Below are 13,334 nucleotides of genomic sequence, written 5' to 3' on the forward strand. Positions count from 1 at the left end.
AGAAGGCTACGAGGAGCAGGAGGGCCTCCTGCGGCCAGTCCCTCTGAGAGCCCCTTGGGAGGTCCCAGTCAGTGGCACCAAATCTTTCTCCCCCACCTTCCTTGCAATTTCAGGTTTATTTCAAGCGAGACGGGGAACCCATTGATGCAGTGCCCCTGTCGGAGCCGCCGGCAGCCAGCTCTGGTCCCCTCCAGGACAGCAGGCCCTTCCGCAGCCTCCTGCATCGTGACCTGGACGACACCAAGATGCAGAAGTCACTGTCCCTGCTGGACGCTGAGACCTGGGGCGGGCGTCCCTCCACGGAGCGTCCCTCCCGCAGCCTGACCCCGGATCCCAGCAGCATCATCCGGCCGACCACGGAGAGCATCCCCGAGACGGTGGTGAGCCGCGAGTTCCCCCGCTGGGTGCACAGCTCCGAGCCTGTCTACTTCCTGCGGCACAGCCACACCCCGGGCAGCGATGGCACGGTGGAGGTGCGCGCCCTGCTCACCTGGACGCTCAACCCGCAGATCGACAACGAGGCCCTCTTCAGCTGCGAGGTCAAGCACCCAGCGCTGTCGATGCCCATGAAGGCCGAGGTCACGCTGGGTGAGGCCCGCCGGGAGCCCCTCTGCAGGGCCCCCTCCCTGCAGAGCTGGGCGGTGGGGAGCCTTGGAACAGGGTGGTGGGCCGCCGGCCACCCCGGAGACGGGGAGAAGACGGAGCAAGCCGGGGTTCGGGTCGGGCACAGAGGTCAGGGTCAGGCTCTTCGGGAGGTTTGCTGAGCGGGGCTGGAGGCCACGGGAGGTCACGGGAGGTCTGGGGAGTCTGGCCCAATAGGATCGGGAATATGGACGTCTCGGAAGTTTGCTAGATCAGTGTTAGGAACACGGGGGGTTTTCAAGGTTGATGATGGGTGGAGTGTGCCAGCCCCTGGGAAGTCTGCTGTGCGAGTGAAGGGTGCACAGGAGTCGGGGCCCGTGAGACAGGGCTGCTGAGTCAGGTCAGGGAAAGGCGGGGACGTGGAGGTGACAAGGGGGTTTTCTCGATTGAATAAGAGACCCACGAGCCCAGGGAGAGTTACTAGGCACGGATTGCGAGCGTGGCAGGCCGGAAGCTGGTCAGATCAGGGTCAGGGCTGCTAGCGGTTATGGAAGCCTGGCCAGCATGTGGTGGGGAACGTACCAGGTGTGGGAGGGTGCCGCTCTGGCAGAGCGCCATGGAAACCCTGCCACCTGCAGGGGTATGGGAAGTGGCTCAACCAGGGAACTGGATGCCCGGCATCAGCTCAGCCTGAATCCAGTCCCCAGCCGGGACCTGCTTCCTCTTCACACAGAGCAGCCTCTCCCCAGAGCAGCTCCCTAAGATCGGATCCGTTTCCCCTTATCCATCTCCCAGCTGAGTAGAGGCAGGGAGAAGGGACGTATGGAATCTTCTCCAGAAATATGAGCCCCTTCGAGCCAGCGTTTGTATTGACGAGAATGGGGTAGGGCAGGGAGATGGCCTCAGTGACCCTGTACCGGCCCCTTCTGCCCACAACACTCTGGACCTGACTTTCAGCACCCAGCAGCTCAACTCGTAGCCCAAGGAGTCTGCCCTTGTCCCTGCAGCTCCCCCAGTGGTGAGCGGTTGCCTGGAAACATCCGCAGCCCCCAACTCAGACCCCCGTGACAAGGAAGAGAACAGTGAGTGGTGATGGCTGAGGCCCCAGCCTGTGCTGGGGCAGGCGGCGGGGGGCGTCCAAAGGGCATCTCTGTTTTCAGCTGGCCCACCAGAAAACCCAGCACCAGCCCTGCACCAGACACCAAAGAAAGGATCTCGCGTGCATATTCACCTAATATGCGCCAGGATCACACGCCACGGTCCTCTCATTCACTCTTCACAGGCAGTTTGCCATGCAGCCCCATTTTACAGGTGAGCACAACTGAGCCTCACTTTGGTGGGATCCCTTCCTTTGAGCCACCAACTCATAAGCAGCAGAGCTGGAATTTCCAGCCATTCTGTTGGTGCCTTCTCCACTTCCCCCTGTGCCAGCCACTGAACCTGCCAGCCCCAGGACTGGGCACCCTTGCTGGCTGTGGGTTCGTTCTCTGAGGACCCATAAAAGGCCCTGTGATTCCTAGAGGCCACTTGCCCACACAGAAAATGGTCACAAGGGCTGACTAGGGCTGCCGTCTGTGGGGTCGCACAGAGTCGGACACGACTGAAGCGACTTAGCAGCAGCATTTACTGAACACCTACCGCATACCACAGACCGTTGCTTTCCTCGTACGAACCCAGCAGATACCACGATTGTTAACCCCGTGGTCACTCAATGAGGTTAGGGCTAGCAGTGTCCCATGGCACAGAGGAGACCGGGGAGGTGAGGTTCACTGTCCGCAGCGAGTCGGGCAGGGGTGGCTCCAGCGTGGTTTGCCCCTAGCCTCCACTCGCTGAGCTGCCTCAGGCATCTGCTGGCACGGCACCTGCCCCATGAGTACCATCTGCTCTTCACTCCAGGGGAACTCGGCGAGCACCCGCTGTGGGCAGGCCCTGTGTCGGGTGCCAGGGTCTCTCCCACACAGAGCGTGCCCAGACCCCTCTCCCAGCCTCCCCACTTTGCCAGGCAGCCCCACCCCAAGTTTCTCTGGACCCTCCATCCTTCCCAGAGTGTCCCTGTCCGCAAGATACAGTCACTTCCAGGCTGGGAGTCAGAGCAGCCTCAACCCCTCATCAGGAGGCTTTATCCGTGGAGGCCACCCCTGGCCTCTCTCACCGAAGCCTTGGCCCCCTGCCCCACCCCCGACAGAATGAGAAAGATGAGAGCAGATGAGGCCTCTGAGCGGCCGGAAAGCGGAGCTTGCAGCCCACGTGCCCCCGGGATGCAGCGGCGCTGCGCCGTCTTCCCGACGCCCACCCAAGCCATGTTAGAGCGCTTGCCTGCCCGACCCTAGGTTCCAGATGGTTCCTCCCTCCAAGTGGAGCCACCTTGACATGCACCCCCAAATCGTCCTCACCAGAGCAAGAGAAAGGCCCACTCACAGGCAGTGGACATGATGGACACGTGTGTGTCCACAGGGATTAGGGGACCCGGCAGGGGCCACCCAAGTGAAGGGGCCAAATGAGTTGTGTGAGTGAAGAGACCCTCATGCTGGCTTCCTGTCCCAACTACTGCCAGCTGGCAGGGTCTCCAGCCTCTTGGGGCTCTGAGCCTCGTTTCCTGGCCTGCTGAGCGGGGACAGCAATTGTAACCTCACATGTGTGTGAGGCGCACCCTGGAGCCAGGCTCTGTTCCAGATCCTTTCCCCACAAGATCTCCTCGCAGGGACCCTATGAGGTGGCCGAGAGATGCCATCAAGATCCCCATTGTATAAGTGAGGGGACCCGGGCTGAGAGCAGCTCTCCTTGGGTCACCCAGCCAGGTCTGACCCCAGAGCCCATGCTCTTAACCTCTGTGCCCTACTGCTCACCGGGGGGCTGTGGTGAGGAGCTAGGGAGCCAGTGGCTATGGCCAGTGGACGGTGGTGTGAGCCGGGGGTCCTGAGTGAGGGTCTGTGCGTCACACAATCAAGGCATCCTGCACTCTGGCCATGCGGTGAGAAAGAGTGCTGCAGGAGATGACCTCAGGGCACACGTTCCAATCATCTGCTCAGGACTTTAAAGGTCAGGCCAGCAAGGGTTGGGACATGCCTCCCCGTGTTTCCCTTTGTGTGTGTGTGTGCGCGCCAAGCTGCTTCAATCGTGTCCGACTCTTTGTGACCCTATGGGCTGTAGGTATTCCCCCTGACAGGGATGTCCCCTCAGCTCAGAACCCACTGCTCCCAAGAAGATAGAGGCCTTGTGGTCCTAGAGCCCATGTCAGGAGACGGTAACCACCTACTTCCCATTGATCAAACCAGGATGCTTGGAGTCACCCACTTTCCCCCTCTTTTCTCCTACCCCACAGCCAAGCCATCCTTGAAAGTGAAAGTCGCTCAGTCGTGTCCGACTCTTTGCTACCCCATGGACTATACAGTCCATGGAATTTCCCAGGCTAGAATACTGGAGTGGATAGTCTTTCCCTTCTCCAGGGGATCTTCCCAACCCAGGGATCGAACCCAGGTTTCCCACATTGCAGGCAGATTCTTTACCAGCTGAGCCACAGGGAAGCCCAAGAATACCAGAGTGGGTAGCCTATCCCTTCTCCAGCAGATCTTCATGATCCAGGAATTGAATCGGGGTCTCCTGCATTGCAGGCGGCTTCTTTCCCGAATGCCCTGGCATCTCCACCTCAGAACCTACCCCACCGCCGCCCTGCCTCGTGGTCTCCTCCCCAACCTCCCAATCCAAGCACCGGCAGTTCACGCTGGGCCAGTGCAGCAGCCCCGAACTGGCCTTTCTGTTCCCACTCGTGTCCTTTTCTATTCTCCACCCTGACTGATCTAAAATATAAATCCACGTACACACCCACCCAAAATCCTGGGATGGTAGACAGATTGATAGAAGAAAAGACAGTCCAGAAATAGACCCACATACAGTCAGTGGATTTTTGACAAAGGTCCCCCCCCCCAGGCTGTTCAATGGGAAGACAGAACTCTTCTTAACACGTGGGCCTGGAACTACTGGATACGCTTAAGGAGAAAATGAACCTGACCCCTACCTTGCATACACACGATTAATCTGAGATGAGTCACAGACCTAAATGTAAAACTCGGCATCATAAAAACTTCTAGGGCAAAACACAGGAATATATCTTTGTGACATTGAGGTGGGCAAGGATTTCTTAAAAAGGTCACAAAAAGCACTAAATGCAAATTTGAAAATTGGTGAATTGGACTTAATCAAAATTCAAATCTTCTGCTCCTAAGAAGACACTTTCAAGAAAATGAAATGAGGTGAGATGAAAAAGCAAACTACAAACTGAGAGAAAATACTCTCCAGACACATATATGATGAGGGATTCATATCCTGAATATATAAAGAACCACTACAGATCAATAAAAACAAATCTTTAAAGAGAGGATATACAAATGGCCAATCAGCATATAAAAAGGTATATAAATAACATCATTAAGGAAATAAAGACTAAAACCTCAGTGAGATACCGCTTCCCAACGACCAGAATGCCTGCAGTGGAAAGATGGACGGCCCCAGACGTTGGCCAGGATGTGGAATAATAAGAGCCTTCACACAGTGCGGGCTGTAGGAACAGCACTGCTGCTTCGGCAAACTGGCAGTTTCTCACAAAGATAGGAACGCTCCTCTCTACCCTACGGGCCAGCAAACTCACTCATAAACACTTACCCAAGAAAAGCGACAACATACATCCACAGAGACCTGAGGATTCCCAGGGGGCGCTAGTGGCAAAGAATGCCGGTGCAGGACTTGCGAGAGATGTGGGTTCAGTCCCTGGGTCGGAAGATCCCACGGAGGATTAAATGGCAGCCCACTCCAGCATTCCTGCCTGGAGAATCCCATGGACAGAGGAGCCTGGCGGGCTACAGTCCATGGGGTCTCAAAGAGTCACCCACGACTTAACACATACAAACACTTGGATGTTCACAGCAGCTTTGCCCATAACAACAAAAATCGTAAAAAAGGAAAGAAAGAAAAATGTTACTAGGAAAATGGATGATGGAGTTTGTGATACCGTCATGTGATGAATCACTTCTCAACCACAGAGATGAATAAACTCCTAATTCACCAGCAACATGGACGAAACTCAGAAACCCTGTGCTGGGTGAGACCAGGCAGCAGAGTGCACGCTGCACAGTTCAGGAGCCGCTAGAACCCAAAACCGACCTCTGAGGGGAGAAAGCAGGGCCGTGCTCACCTGTGGACGGTGGAGAATGACTGGTGGGACGTCCTCGAATTTGACTGGGAGAGTGGCCGCACAGGTGCTCACGTTTAGTAGAGTTTGTCACATTGTGAGCTTAAGAACAGCCCATTTCCCTTCTGTGCGCTTCATCGCAATTTAAGAATATATGAAAGTCAAACAGAGCAACCCAAAACAGACGGCGTCATGTGCAAACGTGAGCCCCGTGGAGCTCATCTTTCACGCTCGTCTCTGCTCCGTCTGCTCCAGCCGCAGGGTTCTCCTTACCCTTCCTGAATGCACCCAGCTCGGGCCCACCGCCATGACTGTGCACTGTCCTTCCTTTCTGCCTGGAATAACCTGACCCCAGATAGTCCCGATCCCTCCTTCAGTCAGGGCTCTGCTCACATTTTCTACCCAAAGGCTCTTCACTTGAACTCTCTTTCCCGGCCTTCTCTTGGAGTCCCTGTCGAACACCTTCCCTTGCTTTGTTTTCTGGCATTGCGTTTATCTCCATCTGCAAGGGCATGAGAGGCTTCCCAGATGGCTCAGTGGTAAAAAAGAATCCGCTTACCAGTGCAAGGAGATGCAAGAGATGAGGGGGGATCGATCCTTGGGCCGAGAAGAACCCCTGGAGGAGGACACGGCAGCCCACTCCAGCATTCCTGCCTGGAGAATCCCATGGACAGAGAGCCTGGGGGGCCACAGTCCATGGGGCTGCAGAGAGATAGACATGACTGAGCGTGCACCCATGCAAGTATGTGGCATATTTTCTTATCGCTGGATCTTCCACTGGAATTTAAACTGTATGTGGACAGGTCTTTTTCACATGGTTCAGGGCTCAGTGAGGATTAAACAAGGCAGTGCATCCGAAGTGCTTCCCAGAGTGACAGAGTAAGTACTTGGTAAATACAGGCTACTGTTATTATTCATTACTGTGTCCCCAACATTGCCCTGCATAGTGGCCAATACAGACTAGGTGTCCAATAAAGAACTAGATACAGCAGATGAATGAATGGATGGGTGGGTGAGCGGATCAGTAGGTTTATGGGTAGGTATTTGGAGAGATGATGGATGTATAAATGGGTGCATGGGGGACATGGTGAAGGGATGAATAACGTGATGGAGTGACAGGAGGATGGAGGGATGGATGGAATGAACGCTGGAAGGATGGGGGGATGGATGGAATGAACACTCGGGAGGATGGAGGGATGGATGGAGTGAACGCTGGAAGGATGGAGGGATGGATGGAATGAACGCTGGAAGGATGGAGGGATGGATGGAATGAATGGAGGATGGATGGATGGAAGGAATGAATTCTGGAAGGATGGGGGGATGGATGGAATGAATGTTGAGAGGATGGAGGGATGGATGAATAAATGCTCAGGAAGATGGGGGGATGGATGGAATGAACGCTGGAAGGATGGGGGGATGGATGGAATGAACGCTCAGGAGGATGGAGGGATGGATGAATAAATGCTCAGGAGGATGGAGGGATGGATGAATAAATGCTGGGAGGATGGACGAATGAATAATTGGGTGGATGAGCAGGTGGGTGAGTGGGTAGATGGCTGTCTTCAGAAGACCCAGAATTCCCACAGTGAAGGGCCTGGAAGAGCTTTTCCATGAGATTTCAGAAGGCTCTCTTGCAGCACGACGCTGAGGCATACAGAGAGCAGTTATAGAAGCAGGATCTTTTGCGCGCCCCTGAGCAGACGCAGACCATTTCACATTTCTGTCTCGTCTCTCCCCCTCACTGTCATTTTCAGAATCGTTTCTCAAAGAGTGGGATAGTGGCCTATTCTCACCATATACAGGTGAGAAAACTGAGGCCCAACAGTTGACCTGACTCATGCAAGTCACGTAACCATGGACTGGAAGACAGGCCTCGGTCCTGGGTCTCCGGACACCCACTCTTTCCACATGGCAAGGAACTGAGTGGAGGGGAATCCCAGGGCAGAGAGCCTTCCTGTTGGTCCGTTCAGTGCTGAGTTCTAGGGGCCGGAGAGAGGGCCCAGGACCGGCCTGCCAGGACTGCTGAAGGGCGTGAGCGTTCCGTGGAAGGGTGTAGGTGGTGGCCGCTGGCCTCCCAGCAGCTCCTGCTGCAGGTCAGAGGGGCCGCCTGCCACCAAGGCTCTCGCTGGCCGGCAGCTGCTGGGGTCAGGCCTGGAGGTATGAGGGCAGAACAGACCCTTCACCTACCCACCCCATACCCCTCAGGGTTGGCTCCACCCGGGAGCGCAGCGCAGCAGGGGAGGGGTCTGGCTGCCCTCATGCTAGCAGCTCCACCTCTCCTCCACCCCGGGCCCTGAGCACCACTCTAAAGACTGATGCACCATCGGGTCCTGCTCCGGCCACTTCTTTGCTGTGTGACCTCCTGGGAGCCAGTTATGTAACCTGCAAAATGAGTTTCATGGCAATTTGCTTCATAAGCATCAGGAGGAGGGCGGGGGCTGGGGACGGTCCTAGAATGGAGTCTAGTACGTGTCAGGCGCCTGATAAATGTGAGCTCCCTCTCCTGGGGGCCAGGAGACCCAGGCCGGCCTGAAACGGGTGGGCGGGGCCTTTAGAGAAGAGGGCAGTTAGGACTCCGACCGAGGAGCTGTCTGCTCCTCCTGCTCAAGCTTCTCCAGGAAAGGGGGCTCTTCTATGCCCCCTGCTGGCTGCAGTGGGACAGTGCCACCCGCGCAGGACAAGAAGAGGAGACGCTCCTCACAAAGGAACCTTGACAGCGCTTGCGAGTTCACGAAAAAGGCGAGAAAGTGACTTGACTCCTCTAGGCCTTCATAGACTTATGAGGACAATCTCAAGAGGTTGGAGGTTTAAATGAGATCGTACATCTTAAGATGCTTAACCAAGTGCCTGGCACTCAGGATGTGCTGGACAAATGCCCTCAAACCCACACCGTCTCCCAGCACTCCTAACAGCCCAGTGTGGTGGGCGGGCAAGGGTTGCCTTGGCTGTTCCCACCCTGCATTTGGGGAAACCGGGGAAGGGACTGGTCCAGGGCTGCACAGGACTCCTCTCCTGCGTGGTGGATGCAGCAGTGGGAGCCGCCCCCGCCTCCCCCGTCGCTCCGTCCCCTGGCGAGGGCCCGGCTCTTCCCCTGATGCGTCCCCCCGCCCCACACGGCCCTTCAGATGTCTTACTTGTGATTTAATTAACAGTCCTTTGGTGTCATTCTCGGAGAACAAAATTGGCAGTGCCTGGAAGATCACTCACATCCGCCAGCTGCTCTGAATTCTTCTCTGAGAGCTCTGAGTGGAAAAGAGAGGTTTCGGGAGCTGATAGGGCCAATGAGGAAATCCTGGGGCAGCCCCAGAGCCTGGGGACAAAGCTCTTCTCCTGCTGCCACCCCTGGAAGATGCTCGCAGAGAGTCACACGAGTGAGGCACTCCGATCTAAACCCTGCTTCTTTCCCTGGCCCAGAAATCTGTGGGGTCTGACCCAGTCCACGCCCCCATTACCCCTGAACTTCAACCTCAGCGCCACGGCCTGGCTGTTCCTCCAGCTGGAACCCTTTTCAGGAGCTTCCTCTCAGCTGACCTAGCAGCTCGGAGGAGGAGATACTCAGACCCTGACTCCTCACTGGTCCAAGTCTCCATGATGCTATGGCTCTCTGATAAGCTCTTTTTCACGTACTTTGTGTCAAATGTCTCCCCTACTAAAGTGTGAGCTCCGTGTCAGCAGGCACATGCCTCCATCACCACCGTGTCCCCAGCCCTGCCAAGCAGCTGGCTCAGTAATTCCTTGCTGGATGAACAAGTGAGTGATGGAAGGATCTGGCAGACAGAAGCTTGTTGTGAAAGTCATGGGAGGAGAAACTGGATCTGTGGGTGACCTTGGATAAACCCCTCACCCCTGGGCTATGGTTTTTCTAGTAGTCATGTATGGATGTGAGAGTTGGACCATAAAGAAAGCTGAGCACCAAAGAATTGGTGCTCTTGAACTGTGGTGTTGGAGAAGACTCTTGAGAGTCCCTTGGACTGCAAGGAGATCCAACCAGTCCATCCTAAAGAAGATCAGTCCTGAGTGTTCATTGAAAGGACTGATGTTGAAGTGGAAACTCTAATCCTTTGGCCACCTGATGCAAAGAACTGACTCATTTGAAAAGACCCTGATGCTGGGAAAGATTGAAGGCAGTAGAAGGGGACGACAGAGGATGAGATGCTTGGATGGCATCACCGACTTGATAGACATGACTTTGGGTGAACTCCGAGAGTTGGTGATGGACAGGGAGGCCTGGTGTGCTGCGGTTCATGGGGTCGCAAAGAGTCGGACATGACTGAGCAACTGAACTGAACTGAACTGAACCCCTGGGCTTCGGTTTCCCCATCTGGACCTGAGAGGATGAACCCAGTGATCTCCGTGGCTCTTCCTTCCCTGATATTCTCTAGGTCCGCCTTGGGCATCGTGTCTCCCAAGTTCAGAGAAGTTAAGGGGCTTGAAAGAAGTGATGTCAGATGAGGCGGAGAATCAGGATACAGACCAGGCCCAGGGAAGGAGGCGGCTCCCCCCGTGTTTGCTACGTTCCACTCACTTCCAAGCCAGAGTCCAAACAACACTGTTGGTCAGATGACCCTGGAAGAAAGCGCTCTGGGGCAGGAAGGACGAGACCCTTCATCTGGCCTGGTGCTTGCTCGCTGTGTGACCTTCGGCAAATTGCTTCCCTCTCTGAGCCTCAGTTAACTCAGCTGTACAAGGGGGCCGACATGGCAAGACCCCACCTCACAAGCCTTTAGTGCACACACGAGTGAGTTTCTAGCAGTACTGGCTGCTGGGGCAGGGTCCTCCCTGTTTGCAGCCGAGTCATCCCCGGGCGGCTCCTCCCTGGGGCATCCCCGGCTCCCCGTCCCCCGGGCGTCTCTGATCTGACGCCGTCACACCGGCTTGCGCTCGTCTTTTGCCTGCACCGAGTGAACCCTGCCAGGGCAGGGGCTGTGTCCTGGGAGCCACTAAACCCCCAGCTCTCGGCCGGGGCTCGGGAACTGCGTGTGAGTGAGTGCACTGCATGGGCGCCTTCTCTTCCGCTCCCCCGCCCCTCCTTTCCTTGCTGAGTCCCCTCTCCCCCGTGCAAACACACAGCCCTCTGACTCGGCCTTTTATTCCTTCACAGTTGCCCCCAGAGGACCCAAAATCATGATGACGCCCAGCAGAGCCCGGGTCGGGGACACCGTGAGGATTCTGGTCCACGGGTTCCAGGTCAGCCTTGCTCTGAGGGCCTGCGAGGGAGCGGGAGGTGGCCGGGGCCCCAGCCTCTCTCCCCGTGACCTCCAGCGCTGCCGGTGGGCCCCAGTCTCCGAATGTGTGTGATGGCAGAGTTGGCTTCCTCGAGGAACGGCAGGGGGCGCGTGCACGGCTTTGCCCCCCGTCTGCAGCTCAGAGCACCCGTGGCACAGGGTCTCGACCTTCTTTTCAGCCCCAGAGTCCTCTTCTTCCCAAGGTTCCGGGCAGTCACTCCCAACCCGTCGGATGAGAATGTTTTACCCGCGCCCCGCCAGGCCCTGCCTCTGGGCCCTTCCCGCTCTGGCAGGAGGGTCGTCCTGTGACTCTGCCTCCCCTGCTCTGGCCAACAGAACGAGGTCTTCCCAGAGCCCATGTTTACGTGGACGCGGGTGGGGAGCCGCCTGCTGGACGGCAGCGCCGAGTTTGATGGCAAGGAGCTGGTGCTGGAACGCGTGCCCGCCGAGCTCAACGGCTCCATGTACCGCTGCATGGCCCAGAACCCGCTGGGCTCCACCGACACACACACCCGGCTCATCGTGTTTGGTATGCTGTGCCAGACCAGGGCATCGGGAGGGCTACCCAGGGCTGGGTGGGGTTGTCCCAAGGAGGTGGGAGCAGCAGGGGCCCGAGTTCCCCAAATTTGCCCCGAGGAGGCGCCCTGTGGTGAGGCACTTGGAGAGCTGCGGTTGAAACAAAAGCAGCTTTGGAGCTCGAGAGCCCTGGGTTCAAACCTCAGATTTCCCACTCGGGGCAACCCTGGGCAAGCAGTTTCCCCTCCCTCAGTCTCTCCATCTGTAGAATGGGGCCAACACCTCCCAGCCCGCAGACGCCGGTGCCTGCCCTGAGAGGCATGCTGACGTGACACCCAGCAGGTGCTGGATGAGGGGCCTCCTTTGCCGAGTTCTGAATGCCGTCCGCGCTCTAGCTCTCTTTCTGTTCTTCCCGACAGAAAACCCGAATATCCCAAGAGGAACAGAAGACTCCAGTGGTAAGTCTCCAACCTCGGAGCTTGTAGTGTGACAGCTCTGGTCCCCCACATGCTCCCTTTGCCTGCCCCTGCCCCTCCCTCAGGCCTTAGGCGCGTGGTTGTCCTCTGGTTGGGCAGAGTCTGGGTCAAAGTTCAGGGGTGGGCACTAAAGCCATTAAGGGGGACCCAGTATCCCTAAGCAGCTGTCAGGGATCTCCATGGACCAGGTCTTTCCGAGAGCCCAGCTTTCATGACCCCAAGAGGATGTGTTCAAGCCTGACCGTGGGGTTGTGGTCTGGGGCCCTTGACCACTTTGCAGGATGCTGGGCACGCAGACCAATGCCTCAGCAGGGTCCTTTATGCTGCCCCTGACCTGGAAACCACCCCGTGAGGCCCAGATACCCCTCCCAGGCCCGCAGCCCTTCTCTCCCCACACTGAGCTAACCCCACATTTCATGATGCATCCCCGCACACTCCTGGTCCCCACTGCGGGGTCCTGGGGGCCCCTGGGGAGCCCGGCCTCCGCCCAGCAGGCCTAGGACAGGGAGGGGATCACACACAGTCATCCGGGACCAACGGCAGGGCTGGAGCTGGAATCCAGCGCGCCCTAACGCTGAAGTGCAGACTCTCATCCGGGGTCCTCAGGAGCTCCGTGGTCCCCATTGCCCGCACCCCCCCACGCCCCCGAGAGGTGGCGCGGGGCCCCTGCCCTGACGCCGCCCCCCGCACAGGTTCCGCATCTGGCCCCGCTGGTATCCGGCTCACCTTGGTGCTTGCCCTGACAGTGGTCCTGGAGCTGACGTGAAGGCGTGGCCTCCCCTGCATCCGGCACTGGCGTCTCTGCGACCGGTTTTCCTTTCTTTTTTAAACTACTTCCAGTCTTGTTCTTAGTCTCCTTCTGTCCATGTCTTGGCTCCTTCGGTCAGTTTAATTAATACAGAACACTTTTCCCCACCTCCGCCTGTGGCTCTGTATTCTTCATGTTCTACAGCAGCAACGGGGCGCCTCCCGGCACGCAGCCTTGGGACGGCAGTGACGGGGTGACAGGGGGCATGCTCCTTCCCGGAGGAGGGGTGGAAGGGCAGCGCCTTGTCTCATCCAGATCCAGGCGTGGGAGGTTGCCAGAGGCTTTACTCAGGAAACCAAAGCTCCCTCAGGGCCAGGTGTAATCGTCAGCTCTTGCCACAGTGATGCTGCATAACAAAGCAACACAAATCACAGAGGCATGAAACAACAGGCATTGATGATCACGTTCACATTCAGGATGAAGTGGTTCAGCTGACCTAGTCTGGATTCTGGAGGAGGAAATGGCGACCCACTCCAGTGCTCTTGCCTGGAAAATTCCATGGACGGAGGAGCCTGGTGGGCTGCCGTCCGTGGGGCCTCAAA

At 57.0% G+C, this 13,334-nt stretch overlaps 1 protein-coding gene across 2 annotated transcripts in view; it reads left to right on the top strand.

Moving 5' to 3' along the window:
• IGSF21 (immunoglobin superfamily member 21) overlaps positions 1–12,881 on the top strand; it is a 274,585-nt gene extending 261,704 nt beyond the window's left edge. The window contains exons 6-10 of one of the 2 annotated variants that reach the window (XM_088841593.1): positions 114–588; positions 10,869–10,954; positions 11,329–11,521; positions 11,928–11,966; positions 12,677–12,881. In XM_088841593.1, coding sequence (XP_088697719.1) covers positions 114–588; positions 10,869–10,954; positions 11,329–11,521; positions 11,928–11,966; positions 12,677–12,750 — 867 coding nt within the window. In that variant the 3' untranslated portion in view covers positions 12,751–12,881. The remainder of the gene's footprint in view (positions 1–113; positions 589–10,868; positions 10,955–11,328; positions 11,522–11,927; positions 11,967–12,676) is intronic. The other variant, XM_088841596.1, reaches the window with a different exon arrangement.
• Positions 12,882–13,334: the final 453 nt, after the last annotated feature.

The sequence above is a fragment of the Moschus berezovskii genome, chromosome 2 (genome assembly GCF_049115385.1).
Source record: "Moschus berezovskii isolate FMDL1 chromosome 2, NW_MosBer_1.0, whole genome shotgun sequence".
NCBI classification, from domain to species: domain Eukaryota; kingdom Metazoa; phylum Chordata; class Mammalia; order Artiodactyla; family Moschidae; genus Moschus; species Moschus berezovskii.